Source organism: Symphodus melops (genome assembly GCF_947650265.1).
Source record: "Symphodus melops genome assembly, chromosome: 5".
NCBI lineage: Eukaryota > Metazoa > Chordata > Actinopteri > Labriformes > Labridae > Symphodus > Symphodus melops.
In genome coordinates this window covers 7,000,683-7,019,175 of record NC_136695.1, presented here as the reverse complement: position 1 = coordinate 7,019,175, position 18,493 = coordinate 7,000,683, and the positions used below count along the sequence as shown (strand labels likewise).

Below are 18,493 nucleotides of genomic sequence, written 5' to 3'. Positions count from 1 at the left end.
GTTAAATGATGAACAGTGTTTTTGTAACTGCACGTTAACACTTAACTCTGTGTTTCTGGGAAGGTTGATTGAGACAGTAAAGAAAGAAAATGTGTTATTTAAGGAGCTGTTACCAGCTCCAGTTTACTCTCTTAGTGACCTTCTCTCGATGTGAACCAGTGTATGTATCCGTGACTCTGGTTTCAAGACAATAAATCTTTTTGTGCAAACATACACAGGATAATGCCAAGGGACAAGCACACTCATAAACTCGGCATGCAAACTGTACAGGCCTGAAGAGCTCACACAAACACTGCAAGTTGTGCATATGTTGTAAGCACTTACTGCAACTGCAATAAAACCACACAGTAATACGTCATTCTGCAATGTTATGTGCAAAGATCAAAGCTCAAAGCATTACTAAGCACTGAAGCTCTACAGTGATAACTAAACTACTGACATAAACACCAAGCTGCTACACTAAGGGTCCACAACTAATCATCACCCTCTCCTTCCCCTTCTCACAAATACAGACTCACCAACAAATAATACTCAGACAAGCAAGTGCTTTCCCCTGTACCTCAGCTTTGACTAATCTTTCTTTGAGGCAGGACTGAAAACATTACACTCAAGATGTGCTGGGCTGGGCTGACCCCATTGTCAGCCTGCTTTCAGAACAAACATCCAGCACAAAAGTTATAGTTTCAAACAGTCATAAATATTTTTAACAGTAAGTCACGGAAAGCAAAAAAAAACAAAAAAAAACAACAAGGAAGCAGCCGATCATAACAGAAAACTAGTGGAAATCCCCTTCAGCTTTTTTCTTCAGTGCACTTCCAAAAGCCAGACTGCAGTCCAAAGGTACAGCTGTTGAGTGTATTTCACTTTGAGTGATACATAGGAGTGTGCAGCTTTATTGGATGAAACGAGGCTGCAGAGCAAATGCTTACAACTCACTGGCATTGATATCTTAAACAAAGCAGAGACGGTATCTAAAATGTGCCAGAGTGACTGTTCAGGTTAATTGCCACAAAAGAGGATATTTCTGTGTCTGTACAGCATGAGATGATGATGATGCAGGTAGACCCTGCCATCAGCCTCATCTAAAGGTCCTGGCTAAATCCCATTCACAAAATAAACCCCCTGTCAACTCATCTGGATGCAGGCTGTTGGCAGCTGGCTGAAGTAGAGCCTTGGTCTCCTAACTGTATTTTTGTGCTGGCAGCGCCCACAACCACAACATTAAGGCACTTCTCTCAGCACATTCATAAGTAGAAATACAGTTATAACTCAATTAGGACAACCAACTGGATCGCTGGCCTTACACCAGTATACAATCGGACTGTCACTTTTTCAATAAAACAACTTCACGTTTGAATACCTTCGAAACCCTTACTCCCACTGGGTGAGTTGTGTGTTGCAAAGAACTTTTTTTTTTTAAAGTTAAGTTCATCCTGCAGCAATTCATTACATTTTCTTATAGTTGGTTGTTACAGTCAAATATTTAAGTACCAACAACTTGAATATTTTAAATGTCGCGTGTTTGTCTTTCAAGGGTTTGTCACAAACTGAGCTTGTGGAATCATCAGTGGGGGTAAAAAAAAAAAAAAAAAAAAGACTATTTACAGAGGGCTATATTTTCCTATGGATGCAGACTTATTTTCCCCGCTTGCAAATTCCCTGTTTTAATGGGCATATCTACACACTATAGAGTCCTGCACCAAAGGTAAGTGATTATGTTCCTTTGAAAGCATAAATCACATTTAATGAACAGAACAAGTATGAGGCCTCTCAGTAACCATGATACTGAGGTATTCATCAATCCAAAGACAGCTTTACCAATGACCTGTGTGTATGGCATGAAGGAGTCATATGGGAAAATGACTTCACCATTTCTGGGAGTAAGAATATCCAACAGAGAAAGCACACAGAAAGATGAAAGCTCGTAGACATGCCTGACATAGCCTTGGGGACAGAGTTCATTCAGAGGCATTCCAGACAGAGAGAAGATTCAGTGGTGACCTAGGTCGACCTGCTGCATGCTGGGAGAATACAGCTTTCCCTTTATATTCAGAACAAAGTCATGGTTAGAGAATATAGTGGGATCCCTGTTTATGGAAGGTGTGTTATATTGAGTACGACATTTCTTGGGAAGAATGACTACAAGTTTAAGACTTTGCATACAGTCGAAAAAAACACTGCAGTCTATATATAACATTTGAAACAATGAAGATCCCATTCTTTTATGTTTGTGACATTTTAGAGTTATGCTTAATAATTAATCAGTCTTATTTTTCATCCTTGTTGGCCGAGGGTTGGGACATGGTACATTCCAGTGATGCAAGAACCCAGGAAAGGGATGTTGGCATTTATGGTGGGACTTGTTTAATCTCTATGGTTTTATTTTTTAATTAAATGTGTTGTCATGTATTCCAAACAAACAACTTAAATATACAATCATTTTATAAATGCTAGCCATCTTCAGAACTCAATAAACCAAGTTAAAAAGCATTTGACTGGATAGCAGCACATTCTGAGCGATGTGTTCATTATTGAGAGATGAAAACTCCTTCATTTCTTGGGGATGATCATGCAACCATTGCTGTTTTTCCACCACGCTGTCACACTGGTTAGCATTTTAAGACAACTGTTAAGGTGGATCTTGAAGGGCAAACTTCTCCATAACGAAGCCTTTTCTTTCTCGAGGACAGGGAAGGTAAATCTGACGCATTCTGTAACTGAGACACGGCCACCCTGGGTGACTCAGCAGTGCAGAAGAATGCCCTTCAGCTCTCTCAGTTAATTATTAGACCTGGGACTCTAAATTTAACCAGCACTCTAAATCGTGACCTATGTTACTATAGTGGAATGCAGTGTGTTGTTGTATTGGTGCTGGGATATATATATATATATATATATATATATATATATGGGGGGAGGGGGATACACATTCAGTTAATGCCTGGCACAGTAGTCATGCACCAAGAACTGAGCTATCCTATATGACATTGTTGAACAAGTGGAGACAATGAAAGGCACAGCTTCAAACCAACAGACACATTTGAACATTTAAACGTGCAGCAGTCGGTCTCTGTCATTAGCCAGTCAGTATCACTGCAGCAGCATTCCTGGACTGTCTGTCCCTTGTGTAATGCTGCCTCTATGCACATTCCTGGACTTCTATTGGGCTGGGACAGTCAATGCATTAGCAAAGCTTCTACAGTAGCATCAACAGATGCAGAGCAAACTCCTGACCAGCAAGCTGAGCAGCTATTTCAGTGCTGTCGGATTACAGTCAAATATTGTCTCTCCCTTTTTTAACAAAGTGTGATTCAACCTTAAAACTGTGGCTGAATTTAATTGACCAGGTCGCTTGTAAAAGGGCCTTCCGTGAAAAAATTCAGAAGTTTGATGACTCAACTAGAAGTGGAGAAACCCGTATTTGACCTTTTAAAATGAAAAAGGTGTAAAATATGATGCAGAAAAAGAAAAGAAAAAACAAGGGCAAGATGAACAGTGAAGACGTTGTGTAATACACAAAGACAGGCAAAGCAAGTCGACAGAGAAAAAGCTAAAGTTCCAAACCCAAACAAAGCCAGTACAGTTTCCGGCTGACCCCTCCTCCAAGACTTTTCCTACCTCACTTCACTTGAGGAGAGGAAATGAGGTAAGCATCCTGGCATTTCTGATCAGCTGAACAAGCACAGCACTCAGGAGGATGGAGCCAAAGCAAAGACAGTATAGTTTTATTTAAAACACAAAATATTTAATTGAGCTGCATTGCAACAAGTACTCACGATGAGAAAAATATAATCAATATTTACAGCAGTATATGTACTTTTTTTTTTAATTCTATAAGGAACATAACAAGAGGAAATAGTAAAATGCCAAACAACAAGAAGGCAGTTTTTTTAAACGGCTAAATACTAGGGATGGGAACAAGTACTCGGATACTCTTTCTTGGTGTTATTACCCGAGTAACATTGATTACTTGCTCGGTTATGAGCACCAATAGTTCAGTTCAGTTAATGTTAAATTTGTAACAGAGCTTACTGCGTTTGCCAAACTGAGTGTTATTGTTTGGGGGTTTTTTAACCAGGAAAAAAAAATTCACTGAGATTAAAAATCTCTTTTTTGAGTGTGTCCTGGACAAAACAACACAAGTAACAGAGTTTCAGACTGACAACGAGCAGCCAACAATACAAACACCAAAATACATCCTTGAAAGACACAAATAACAGATCTGAGCAGCAAATGTTTGTCAGGATCCTACACAAACATATCTACACTCCTCTAAGTTGTTTAACTTTCTCTTGAAAGCGTCCAACGAGAGAAGTTTGTTACTTTTCAGTTTATTTTACTTGATGTTTTCAAGTAAAGGGAGCAGAAAAGTAAGCAATATACTAAGTAAGGAAATAATTAATGGTACACACAGAGGTGTAATGTCTCCAGGTACAGCTTCAGCCTAATTCAACAAACGTAAAGTGGGAGCAGCAAGTCAGATTCTGGAAACTCGGCTTTACTGATAAAACAATACTGATAATTATCGAATCATCAATGAGGCCTGGGCAATAAAAATGAACAAAAACAAAACAAAGGATGACAAAATATGAAGTGTAAGATGTATGGCAATAAACTAGCAAATTATAAAATTATAGACATAAGTTCAAGCTTAAAGCATGAGGAGAAACCAGCTGAGACACAAGAGGCAGTCTCACTTGGCATCATTTTCTAACCCAGCTAGCACACGTCGTCGGTGTGATGGTACCATACTGTAACTATTAATGGATAAACCCTGAGTGACGTCAGCCATCTGTTACAGGGGGGGACCCCAGAGGCTCAGCAGCAGCAGCCGCCATGCTGGAAAACGTGTCTATCCTTAACTGTCAGTCAACCAAACCACTAGGTTTGTCATTTTTTCTTAACCAGTAGTTGAACACCTCACAATCAATAATCGATAAATCACTAATGATTACTGAGCTCGTCTTTTTCTCAGTTTGTGTTCATTGAAACCCTTGTAGCAGCACAGAGGTTAATTTAAACATGAATTCATTAAAACCATTTGAACCAATAAAACAATGACGTTCTCGCGCTTTTAAACATGACTACCCTCATTTAACGGCGCTGCTAATAATACAATGCCAATCAAGCCATTTCTAGACTAACAAGGCTGACATGAATGAAAATCAACAAAACGGTCTGTATAAAAGTGAAATAAAACAATATAAGCCTCTTCACAACACACTTCATCCATCTGCTTTGTAGGCACATTAGCACATTGACGTGTTCATGAGTGAGCTGTGAGCGCAGAAAATTCTCTACTCACCATAACAGATCTACGGACTAGTGTTTTTTTTGTGAAAGACGAGCATGTCTTCATGTCTATTTACAATAAGTCCAGCTGCAGAACAGAAGACACTCTGCTGACGGCTTCATTTTCGCCTCACTTTTCACGGCGTCTTCCTCTAAAAGTAATAATAGTAGTTTTCTGAGTTGCAAAGGTCACAAACGCCCTGTTTGATATAACATGGTAATACATGTGATTGCAGGTAAAATCGTTAATGGCTTGTTGGTTAACACATTTTTTATCAGTTAAATTCATAATCAATTCAATTAATTGATTCATTGTTTATATCCCAAATAATGACAGGCTGAGAGCTAAGGCAGGTTTTAAAGCCTCTTTACAAAGCTTTACATTGTGCCCACCTGTCAATCATGTCAGCTACATGCCTAAGTATGTATAACAAGCATCCTTTTCAAAAATCAAAACGGAGCCGTTCAAAAAATAAAAAAATCGCCCCTGTACAGCGTGTGCCCAGGGAGACAAGAACTAAACAGGTTCCTTTTTGTTTTTTTGTGTAGTCCATAGTCTTGTTCATAGCCTTGCCTGTCAGCGACTGTGAGAACAAGGAGCCCTTGCAGGCTGGTGGTGTGGGGGCTCTCACTGTTTGACTATGGAAACAGACATAGTGTTATAATTTCCAAGTTACCAATTCCTCCTGAAAGAAATCTTGGAATCAGTTAAAGAAACGACTGTATGTTTTGTAATCAATGTCTGTAAAAAAGAGCACCCCAGCTACAATGGGAGCTGCCTGCGGTGCGGTTTATTCTGCGAGTTGTTGTCTTTCACCCACATGACATGAGCCAAAAAGACATTTTCTACCTTTTCTTAGTCAAGAAGGCCCCAATTAAAATGTCACATTTCTATGACATATATGAGCCAATGTCGATACAGATTCATGTTTCAGTGGATGGAGTATGCCTTTAAGACCACACTGGCTCCCATTCATTGACCAAACATGACAGCCTTCTTAAACACTACACTACACAATACTGATGATGAATGCTGCCAACAGAGCAGTGTAAAGGTAAAGAGGAAGAGAGAGAGAGATGGGGAGAAGATGCTGCAGGCTGCAGCATGTGTGGAAGTGAGAAATGAAGTAAGAGAATATATGACATTTATGCAAAGATGATTTAAGAAGGGTCATGTAGTCAGAGTTTCTACATAGAGTTTCTCAGCCATTTTAAACAGAAATCACTCAATCATGGTTACTTTGACCGAGAGAAGGCCAAGATCGAGAATACAATTAAAATTCTTTAAACTGTTCAGGCGTACTGCTAAGACAAAATGTCACAATAAATCTGGAGACAAATGTGTTCAAAGGCCTCACAACCAAATCATTTGAGACGTCACCCTCTTGACTCACGAAGAGACTAATGCACTAGTTCATACTTGATGATATCTAGCATCATTTAGGAAGATAGACACGATAACATTTACTACACACCCTTTGCCTTGAAATGACAATGAAGACTGAGCTGTCATGGTTGCCTGTGCTATAATAGTTGACATGATGGTCAGTTTTCTCCAGCTAGGGAATAACCATAGAGTCACACAATGAAGACAGCCCACATATCTCTGCTGCATAGTGTTCATGTAATCACAATACTATGCTGCATCACCTTCACACCAATAAAATATAGTTAACTCTTTTTTGCAGATTTAGACTAAGGACAGTTATGGCAGTAATTGGTCGTGAACATTTTGGGGTGAATGTTTGGCAAGAGTTTGAAATATGTTTAATAATAATTAAATGCGTAGGTTGACCACAACTGTACTATTATAAGTTTCAAGTTAAAAGAACCTCTTCAAAATCTGTGTCTTAATGATGATAACCGAGTGGTGAGATTCTTTTACATGTTGCAATATAAAATCAAAGGTTGTAATTAAAACATCAACTGATAATCCACACATACAAGAGTGACAATTTTTCTATTTTCTATGGACAAAGGAAGACACATCGAGCATCCTTCACTGTCACGGATCCATGTTTTAAAGACAGACTACTTCTTCTCTTAACACCTCTGCAGCTCAAGTTTAACAGACTGGATCAGTTCTAGATGTTGGTAAAATACATTTGAGTATATAGATAAGCTGAAAAGAAAGACCTAGCAAATGAAAACCCTATGTTTATCAGAAGTTAATGTGTGGTATTTCAAAAACAAATAACGCAGGTTGACGTTACGTTCTTAACACATTTTCGACTTCTTATTTCGTTAGATTGATAACTCGGTTAGCTGCATAGATATATGATGTTAAATGTCCGTTTCTTTCTTATTACAGGTCCTGACCGTGACATTTGGACCTGAGCAAGAGCCATAACGTTGGGGAAACATGTCGCTGGGAGTCACTGAAACTGTTTCATTGGTCTCATCTTTCCTCACTTGACGGTAGCCAGACTCTCAGCTAGCTTACAACCAAACACACCGAGCGTTAGCAGCTGGCTAGCAAGGTTAGCTCGTAACGATGACATACATACCTGTCTGGTGCTGGTGACAGTTACTGCTACAGACAGTAAAAAAGACGAAAAGAACCGTCCTGACTCCCCGAGATGATTTCAAGTCAATTAATGGTTGGCCCCGGTGCAGCTGGCCCTTCTTCTCCTCTGTACTCGGTCCCACCTATCCGCTTCGCTGTGAACGACAACAGCCTGCATAGCTCCGTTGTTCGCTGTTCTCGTTCTATTCAAATCACATCGCGAGATTTAGAGGAAAGTTTTAAAGGCTGAACTCCAGGTTTGTTAAGAGCCAAGGACAGGCGACTGTAAACAGACACAGCTTGTCCTGTGTCTTTTAATAAATCCACTCTACCCTGACTCTAATGCACAACACGGGAAACTTTGGAAAAGACAATCAATGTTGCATGTCCACGAGACTGATCACTGTTGATCTGAGTCCACTTTTGGAAAAACTATACTTTCCGAGACAGGCTTGTGGGTATAACCATCGTCCGTCTTTTTAGCTGATAAGTTTTTTTGTTTGTTTTATAACACCATACATTTAATGTTTGTATTTTATTGTAGGCTTTATTATTATGTTATGTTTGCAGTAGACCCACTTATCTCATTTTCATTTTCAGAAACACATTTGTAAAGCCATGCAGTTTATTAATACTATTAGGCAATGTCAAAAAAATAAGGAAAAGCTAGTGGGTAAAACAAAGAGAAGTAGACACTTTCAACTAGCCCATAATCTTATCTTTATAATCAAAACAGCTACAACTTGTTATTATGCACATGAGGCCCTAACCCCGATGAAATGTGCCACTCAAAGTTCAATCTCTTGATTGATCTATGGATTGACTGAAGCCTGGAGAAGGTTGCAAGCTATCAATACAAATCTAATTGTGTTTATGATTGTTTGTCGAGCCAACGCACCAAGCCCTTTAGTTTGACACCCACAAAAGGCTGTTCACGTCAGGGTATTTCACCAAAGTGCAGACCATAGTGTACAGCATACAACTATCCATCCTTAATTTTCATTACTGTCTGTGCACAAGACCACAAGAACAAACACTTCATGAACATTTAAGATTTAGCAAAGATAACCTGCACTAAAACATGCATATTTCCTCAAAACACTACCAGTGTGAACAATAAACAAGTACACAAACACACCATGGGATTCAAAATTTGATATTATACCACCTGATGACGTTATTGCCCCTCTCCACACTTAATACAACAAAGTTTACAATGGAGACATTGGAAGAACTTGCTGCACCAATAAAGTTGGACATTGGGATGTCAAATGTAGATGGAATGAAAGAACACACAAAAATAATTTAATATCAAAAGTTAATATTTGAGGCTGATTTCAACTATACCTTCTCTCCTTTGTGCCCATAATCAACTTACAGTTTTTTCCCCCCACCAAATGCATCTACAGATCCTAAATTATCTTTGGCCCCATCTGAGTGAGAAATGACCTTCATAGAGTAGGGTGATTTTTTTCATTAATATATTGTTACCAGAGAAAGTGTTCTTAGTTTATAATGGCTCTGTTTTCTATACAAATCTGAACTTTTTTTGTATGATTTAGGTTGTTTGCTTTTAGATTCTAATTTATCATTCATTGTAGTTCACCGAGCCATTAAATTGCTTCTTGTTGAAAGTCCTTGATAAAATGAACTAAAGAATACCAAAAGAGATTATTTATCCATTTTATTTTAGTTTTTTCTGTATTGTATTGTTCAATAGTCATCTATTTCTCTCATTCCGTTTACCATGGATGTCTATCAATTAAACATGAATATGATGACTGGAGTATAACTTCCACAAAATTTCAGTGAAAAGCACCACAGACCATCTGTACCAAAAGGAAAGTCACTTGATTGGCTCAACTTTAGAGGTCAAAGAATATGGTCAGATTAGAATGTAGTGCATTTTCTTACAACAGGATCAATGTAATGTTCTCAAACCACCGTATACGTTCCATTAAAAAACTAGCGTATCTTTTTATAATAAACTACTCACAACAAGTTAGGGATATTGTTATTTACATGAGTGCTTTTCCTATTTGGTCTGAATTGTAATGAAATAAGTCATAGTTCCCTTTGATATTACTATCAATGAATGAGAAAAAGCAGCATTTTCATTGGTGCAATATTTATTACCCCAATAATTTAGACAATAACAAAGTTAGCCCTAAATAACCAAAATTGACAAAGTCAGTAGAATGTGCAGTGACTGCCATCTACAATCACCAAATTTGTTTTACGCTGACTGGTGATGCCTGTCCAGACTGTTGCACCTCCTCCACCAAGAAGAACCCTGAGTACCATGTTTACCTCGGCGTATCTATAACCTTGCATTCTCTAGCAATGTTGACGACTCATCAGTGAACAGGACAGTAGACCACTGCTGCATTGTCCAGGTCACATGGTCTTGTGCCCACTGCAAACTGTCACGGTGGTGTCTTAGTGTCAGTGGAGTCACCTGCAATGGTCGTCTGGCATTCAAGCCAAAGCGGTGGAGTCAGTTGCAAATGGTTTGTCTGGAAACCCTCATAACCCTCACTTCTCGTAAAGAGGCCTGCAGCTGTTTGGCAGTAGCATAATGCTGTCTGAGTGGATAGGTCCTTAGGTACTGGTTATCATTGCGGTCTGTCACAAACACTGCCAGTAGTTTTGTCTTGCAGCAAGTCTTCTGTCTACTTTGAGACACACCAATGTCATGAACAACATCTGCCTGCTACCAGCCCTATGGCCAGGTGGTGCTGTTCGTCTGTCACAGTAAGTGATGTGTGTTCATGGCTGCTTGAATGGTGAACTGGGAATGACTGACAATAACAGCTTTTTATACTCCCAGAGTGTTGAAATTGATGCCACATTAAAAAGGCTTCTCTGTTTTTGTATTGGACCCAATATATAAGGCACACTGTACACATTGAGAACATTACGTGGAAAACACAAAATGAGGTGTCTATCACCTGAATACAATTGCCTCCCTATCCCAAAAATCACCAAAGTGAAACAAACACCTTATGTATAAAACCCACTGAGGACCTCACAATATCCCTAACTTATTGTGAGTAGTGTATACAATGACCATTTCATTGTATTCTAAATGTTTTTGAAACGTTGCCGTCTTACTTTTCTCAAATAAGAATTAGGTCTGTTTTGCAAAGACCATCAGGTCAGAAGTTCCTCACTGGAGGAAATGTGGTGCTTCTTAGATTAAATGCAGAGATTAGACCATATTGTCATTTGTTAGCTACTTAAGTAAAAATGTCCATCTTTAAAAATATGTATAATAAATATAAAGCTGTACACAATGTTGCATGTACAGTGATTACTGTGATCCACAATAGTTATTTCAATAACAAAAAATTGCACAAACAAGACCAACCTATTATCCTAAAAGTCTCCAATAAAGGGATCAGCCTCATGTTCAATAGTTTTGGGGTTGCATTCAAAAAGCTTAAGTACAAAGCTGTTCCTAGTGACCATTTTGAAGATGTCCCCTGAAAGTTAGGTTAGAGCTTTGTAAAGATTAGTTACTCACAAAGCACGTCAGTCATTAAGAGAAATCCTTCATTGCAAAACTGTTGTACAGGCTTAACAATCTCGATAAAAAGGAGAAATGTTCTCCAAACTAATAATTTGTATTAAATCATAAGGAGACAAGATATATGTACACATCAATCCATCTTCAACTTTCTTTAGTACAAAGTAAGCATCCACGTTTTAAACAGGGATTACTCCACAGGTGCATCACTGACAGTCAGGGAAGCGTCTGCTGTGAAACAGGCATGTTAGGACCAACCAAACCTTTTCTCTGCTCAGAGTTGCTGTCAGTAGGTCTCTAATTAACAACTAAGGTAAGACTCCTAACAAGCATTTTTCGAGTGTTTTCAGTAAACGCAGAGACCCAGGAGAATGTGCACGAATAAAACAATCCTTAACAGTAAGTTAGATCCACAGGGACAGGAAGAGAGAAGTAAAACCGATGCAGACATTTTGAATGACAATTTATTACAGCCAGCAGTTTACAATACAAATCACCTTTCAAAATGCTCAGTGATCACCTTCCTGAACATGGCTGATAATTTGAGCACTGACACAGTAAAATGACATAAAACATGAATGCATTCAAATTCATAATGTCGATTTTTTTCTATTTTGCTTTTTTTTTTTCAACAAATTTTTATTTATGAACAAGGTCCAGTCAAACCATCCCTAGACCTGGCAGGGTCAATTGTTTTCTTCTTTTTTTAAGAAATGATTTATCATTTTGCGATGTTTTCAGAGTTTTAGGTTTTTCAATGTTTAATTTTTTTTTCTTTTTCCATCGGTGAAGCAGGTTTCAAAATGCTCAATCTGTAAGGAAAAAAGAAAAACCGTTTGCACACAATTCAGTTCATTTACTTATGTTGACTTTCATTTCTGTTGTGCTTTAGAACTACAAGCCCTCCACAAATACACACCTTAGACACTGGGAACCCCAGCAGGGGTTGTGGACTTCTGAGCAGCCTCCTTGGCCTGGTGGGCCTGAAGCACAGCAACAGCCTCATCCACCTAGAAAACAAAAGCATTTAAGAAGAAACCCCATGGCATTTACAAATGCACTCATTAAAGCGCCATGATTAGGTAAGCATCATTATTTGAAGTTCTTCCTTGATTGATGAGCATCATGTTACCAACAGCACACTTAACAACATTGTAAATACAATGAACAAATCTCAGTCTTAACTATTCACTGACCTTTGAGCGCAGCGACTCAGGGGACTCCAGCATATGGAGAAGCTCTGAGTTGTCAATCTCCAGCAGCATACCTGTGATCTTGCCTGCAAGGCTTGGGTGCATGTTCTGGATCAGTGGGAACAGACGCTCACCTGAAAGGGAAAAAACAAGGATCAACAACTATTTGAAATTTTCTACAACAAACCTTTCAACTTCAATTACACTGGTTAGGTTTTTTTCCCCTTGTAAATAAGAGAAGAGGATGTACTAACCCAGCATCTGCTTTTGTTCTTGAGGAGGAGCAGCAGCCAGCATGGAGGCAGTCAGGGGCTCCTGTCCTTGGACATGGACAGCAGGCTGAGGATAAAAAACAAAACGATCAATAACATTAGAAACCAGATGGGGAAAATTCCTTTTCAGCAACTTTAAAAAGTATCTACAGCAGCTCTTACAATCTGTAGTTACACAATGTTAAGTAAGCAGAAATGTACCTGCTGCATGGTGACCTGTGGCTGGGAGGCCATGTGCTGCTGGGGGTTGCGGACACCAGCAGCGTACTTGTACTGGGGCATGGCACGCACTGGGGCAGCATTGGCTGAAGCACCAGTGGGGCGCTGGCCGAGGGCCTGGGTTGCTGCAGTAAGAAAGATGAAAATGGCACTTCATACAGACCACATCTAATCTTAACAGTGACAGGCAGTGAAATTTTAATCATCGACTGCACATTATGAATTTGAAGGGAAATACTCACGCATACGCTGGGAAGCCATCATGCGTGGGACCTGGGTGTTTGTGGTTGCAGTGGGACGGATGGTGTTGAAGGTCTGTGGCCTTGGAGCTGATGGGCGCATGGCGTTGGGCATGTTTTGGAAGTCTAAGAAGAGAGACAACACCTTTACATTACAACTACAATGTGAAGAAGTTTGACTATAGTTCCTTATGTTTTACATCACAAATTTACAGAATGTGTTATATCCACATGAAGCAAAATGGGTTAGCTTACGCTGAGGACGCACTCCTTGAGTGGCCCAACGGGGGCTGGGCCGGAGCTGGGCCAGTTGGTTTGCAGAGTAGTATGCAGCTCTGTTTTGGGCCTGAAAGGACAAACACAAACATTTAAAATGAACTGCTATCCTAAAAAAAAGGTTCTTTAAACACTTTTACATTATTTAAAAAAAAATAAAAAATGAAATGGATCTCACAAGTGACTTATTCAAAACACATGACGGCAGTACTCCTAGCATGCTTTCAGGTGATGTATTGGCTATGCAATTATTTATCAATACCTGAGGTATAGCAGCCATGAAGTAGCCTGAAGGTGGGGCAGGCTGATATGGATTGAGCACAGGGTTGGGCACTGCACGGACAGTGGCCATCCTCTGCATGTACTGGTTGGTGAGATGGGCCTGGCGCTCCTCCTTGCGCTGTGCCAGGGCCACATACAGTGGCTTTGTAGCAACAATTCGCCCGTTCATCTCGGTCACAGCTTTAGTAGCCTCCTCTGGGGATGAGAAGCACACAAAGCCAAAGCCTTTGCTGCGACCACCTTCCATCATCACCTACGAGAGAAGAGACAAGTCAGCATGACTTTGAAAAACACGTGCGTGTATATATAAAAATAATACAACATCCCCACCTCAAAATTTGTTGAAGACAATCTAAAATCTGTAATCACGCCATACATTTCTGAATGCAAGTCTTTACCTTTGCACTTGTAATGGTTCCAAATGGTGAGAATTCTTTACGCAGACGTTCATCATCAAGACCATCATCCAGGTTTTTCACGTACAAGTTAACACCCTGATGTACAGAAGAGGACATTGAACGTAAATGCTTTTCAACTGATGAAATGACATCTCAATCTCTCAGGGCAAAAAAAGGCTGGTCTGGAGTACATCATTAAGGGTTTTCAGGTTTTGTTTACACACAAGGAGAAATAAAAGAGTACATTATACATGTATATCACAGGATATCTTTTTGCTTATCCCGTGTACCAGAGGGGGCAACATAAGACTTCAGTTTAAACTGAAATAATCCTCAAAAAGATGCAGGTTTTCTGAATAACAATTAATCTGTAAAAATTATACATTTCAAGGTAACCAGGACCACCATCAATACAGAAAAAAAGAACTGAATTAATTATAACTTGGCCCATTAAAAACAAGTCATTATTTTACCTCAAGAGCCAGGTGAGTTTTGGCGATAACAGACAGCTATTGTCCCGGCATTTAATTAGGTCATTTTCAACAAAGGATTTCTTTAAATTGTAGCAGACAAAATATTCCAAGGAGGGACCAGCCAACAAACCTGGTATCTGGTCATGCGATCCTGTTTCATCTGCTCAAATTTGCGCTTAAGCTCGTTCTGGCGCTCTCCCTTCTTCTGTGCCCGGCCCACATACACTTGCCTGCCGTTCAGTTCTTTACCATTCATGTCGTCCACGGCCTGCAATAAGAGATACACACCACCAGGTATAAATTTTTATTTTTTTTTAAATTAAGTGACATTGTCAGAGGTACATGATAATACGGGGAAGACTGATTTTCCAATCAATCCTTTAGATAGGAGAAAAATAATCCAAGACATAATACTGACCTTCTGTGCATCTTCATGTCTCTCAAAGCTGACAAAGCCAAATCCCTTGGATTTGCCACCATCATCAGTCATGACTCTGATACTGAGCGCTGGCCCTACAAAATAAATCAGTTCATCATTTAAGCTGTCAGGTCGTTTTAAAAAAGAGACTCTGTAATGTAAAGTCTCTGAAATGGCACCAGTCTTACCGTATTTGTTGAACATTTCCCTCAGCTTCTCATCATCCATGTCCTCCCCAAAGTTCTTAATATAAACATTGGTAAATTCTCTTGCTCGTGCCCCAAGTTCAGCCTCCCTCTCTTTGCGCGATTTGAAGCGTCCAACAAATCTGTTGGGGGACGAGACAAAGAAAGTTAGTCTTTTCTAACTACACTCTGGAACGAGCATTTTTGTCATTTTAACTGTAATGTTTACACACCAAATTCATGTGTTGTCTTAAACTTATTTAGTGAAATAGTTCAAGTGCAACTTTTCTGAAATTTTAAATAAAATAATTTAGATGACAAAATGTGTAGCCTTTGAATCCACTATTGGTTAGAGTTCTTTCAAATGGATTTTCTGAAATATTTATTTTCATTGGCTCAAGGTTCATCTGCCGGCAGAGATGGGACTGTATATGGTTGTTATTATTGCTTTAAGTTAAAAAACATTTACCATAGCAATAATTTACAATCGTGAACTGATCTGCTTCAAACCATGCATCGAGTGCATCACACAAACAGTACTTCAATTGTTTAGTGCCTAAATTGTGTTATTTATAAAAGTAAAGCACACACACTGACATACCCTATTGTACGGTTTGAAACCTTACTTGATTCCCATAGGATTTTTGGCATTTTCATTCGAGTGTTATTACAACACCGAGAACAATTAATACACTGAACAAAGTTCATTATCAGACATGTAATATTGTGTACCTGATACAGTTATGCTTACTAGTGCAATTGCAGTTGGACTTACACTTTTCTGTCATTGAGCAACATGCCATTCATTTTCTCAATGGCCCGCTCAGCAGCTTCGTGGGTCTCAAAGTGCACAAAGCCGTAACCCTTTGAGCCATTTTCATCACAAACCACCTTAGAAAGGGGAAATTTCAGCATGTCAAAAAACAAACTCCATGCATTTAAAGAGGCTTATCAAACACACACACACACAGTTAGTTCAATCTAGCGCAATCTGTTGTGATGCACATTTAGTAGTACTTTGTAAACTCAAACACGAAACAAAGGTCTACCAACAAATGTAGCGCCTCCTACCTTGCAGGAAAGGATGTTTCCAAAGGCAGAGAAGGTATCATAGAGGGCCTTATTATCGATGGACTTGTCCAGGTTCTTGATGAAGATGTTGCCCACTCCACTCTTCCTTAAGGAAGGGTCACGTTGAGACCACATGATGCGGAGAGGTCTGCCTTTGATCACATCGAAGTTCATCGTGTCCAGAGCTCTCTCAGCTTAAAACACACCCCAAACAAGACTTATTATAAATCATACAGGTTAACATCTTACTCTTTATCACAGATACTATGCCATACATATTGTGTCTGTTCAATTAGTTGGCCAATCAATATCGCCAATACGACGAAAGTTACACTTTCACATGGTATGTTTAAAGGATGGTCAAAATGGAGTCATGCAGCGCTGTACTGGTCTAGTTAGCTGCCCCACATGTTACGTTTTAGTATTTATACGAACCATCGGCAGGCTGTTGGAAGTTCACATAGGCATAGCCGAGGGATCGACGAGTGATCATGTCTCTGCACACTCTGATGGACAGGATCGGCCCAGCCGGGCTGAATTTCTCGTAGAGCATGGCCTCGGTAACGTCTGGGTGCAGGTCTCCCACGTAGAGGGAAGCCATCGGGTAACTGGGCGCACTGGGATTCATGGCTGACGGCGCGTGCTCTCAGGCGATGTAATGTTAAGGTTATAAAAGCCTGACAACTGAGAGTCAATAACTACCTATCTCAACGAATTGGTTCCCTTTCCGAAAGCTTTACAAAACGGTGACGCACAGGCAAGAGATAGTAGCTATTTCAGTTAGCAACGTGGGCACGTTAGCTAGCTTAGCAAAATGTCGGAGCGTGGCCTAACCAGTATGGCTCGAGGACTCAACAGTCGGCCAGTAAGCTAAATTTCCCCGTATATACGAGCTTACTATTCAAGCATACAGATATCACTAGAATACCGAAGGCCTGCAAGCCAGAAAAAAAAGTATTTATCAAAAACAGCCAAAGGTTTCTGAACCACGCTCTCGATAATGACGCTAACTGCTCGGCGTGCTAACGTGATTCTTCTTCTTCGTCCTTCGTCTTCTTCGCGTTACTTTGGGTTTGCAAATAGAAATCCTGCTTCACCGATTTTTTTTTTCTTATAAAAATATGTCTGCGTGTGCTCTCTAGCTTTTAGTTTGTTTCATAATAATAAAATGTGTGCCGAGACTAGCTCCGGAGCACACCCTACGCAGACGGATTACCGGAATGAAAGGAAGGTCGGTGGAGGTTGTTTCCCGATTCTGTCGAAACCACGGTGCGCTGACTACCAAGACTGACGTCACACTTCTCGCGATAATTTATATGTGTATTAATTGTGATGATTTCTTTAAGTGATCTCAAAACATTTACTGAAGTATTAACTATTAACGTTACAACCACCCTGAGGACTGATTACTTTTTAACTTATAAACAGCGACTCACTAACTCAGTTTGTACTTCATAATCCATCAAATAGAGAAAAAATTGAATAGGCTCACACATGCCTATAACGATGAGATGTGGACTGTTCAGTGTTCTTAATTTAGAAATATCTGAGGATATTTCTGAATCAACTGCTCTTTTCCAGCATAAATCTTTGAGAAATAATTCAGTGCACCCTGAAGGATGAACTGAAGGTGGTTTCAGCCAAGACCTTGGCATCTGCATAGTCCTTTCTAATGATGATGGTAAAACGCTTTAATCTAACATTAATTAATCCAACAGTAAAGAAAATTTATTTATATAGCGCAGATCCACAACAAGGCAATTTAAAGTGCACCACACAAGACATCAAAAGCATCATGACAGAGGAAAGAAAATATACATTACAATAGAACATTTAAAAATCACTGAAATTATTAGAACTTAAAATATGTCCAATTAAAAAGCATTCAAATACAAGTTAAGTAATTATTATTAATTAAAGTTAGAATATAAAATAATGTAATTTATTTGGTTAATAAGTTACTGTGCAGAGTATTTATTAAAATAGTTTAGTGAAAGGCAGCTGTAAACAGGTGAGTCTTTGACCTGGATTTAAAAGAGCTGAGAGATTCAGCAGACCGGCAGTTTTCTGGGAGTTTGTTCCAGATATAAGGAGCATAGAAAATGAACGCTGCTTCTCCATGTTTGGTTCTGACTCTGGG

At 39.4% G+C, this 18,493-nt stretch overlaps 1 protein-coding gene across 1 annotated transcript; it reads right to left on the bottom strand.

The window, feature by feature from the left end:
* Nucleotides 1-11,777: 11,777 nt before the first annotated feature.
* Nucleotides 11,778-17,633, bottom strand: LOC306823912 (polyadenylate-binding protein 1A). Its single transcript, XM_079343843.1, has 15 exons — nucleotides 16,789-17,633; nucleotides 16,354-16,547; nucleotides 16,058-16,173; nucleotides 15,286-15,425; nucleotides 15,098-15,192; nucleotides 14,810-14,947; nucleotides 14,207-14,302; nucleotides 13,789-14,061; nucleotides 13,506-13,596; nucleotides 13,254-13,376; nucleotides 12,994-13,136; nucleotides 12,775-12,859; nucleotides 12,524-12,654; nucleotides 12,247-12,337; nucleotides 11,778-12,139 (listed from the first exon to the last, which is right to left on the bottom strand). Exons 1-14 carry the CDS (start codon nucleotides 16,979-16,981, stop codon nucleotides 12,248-12,250), a joined length of 1,908 nt encoding a protein of 635 aa, XP_079199969.1. The 5' UTR covers nucleotides 16,982-17,633; the 3' UTR covers nucleotides 11,778-12,139; nucleotide 12,247.
* Nucleotides 17,634-18,493: the final 860 nt, after the last annotated feature.

Excerpts from the sequence above, each read along its gene's own strand:
- LOC306823912 (XM_079343843.1), bottom strand. The coding sequence starts at position 16,981 with ATGAATCCCAGTGCGCCCAGTTACCCGATGGCTTCCCTCTACGTGGGA. Across the intron at positions 13,137-13,253 it reads GATGGCTTCCCAGCGTATGC|CAACCCAGGCCCTCGGCCAG; the intron begins GTGAGTATTTCC and ends TTCTTACTGCAG. Across the intron at positions 12,655-12,774 it reads AGAACAAAAGCAGATGCTGG|GTGAGCGTCTGTTCCCACTG; the intron begins GTTAGTACATCC and ends TTTCCCTTTCAG.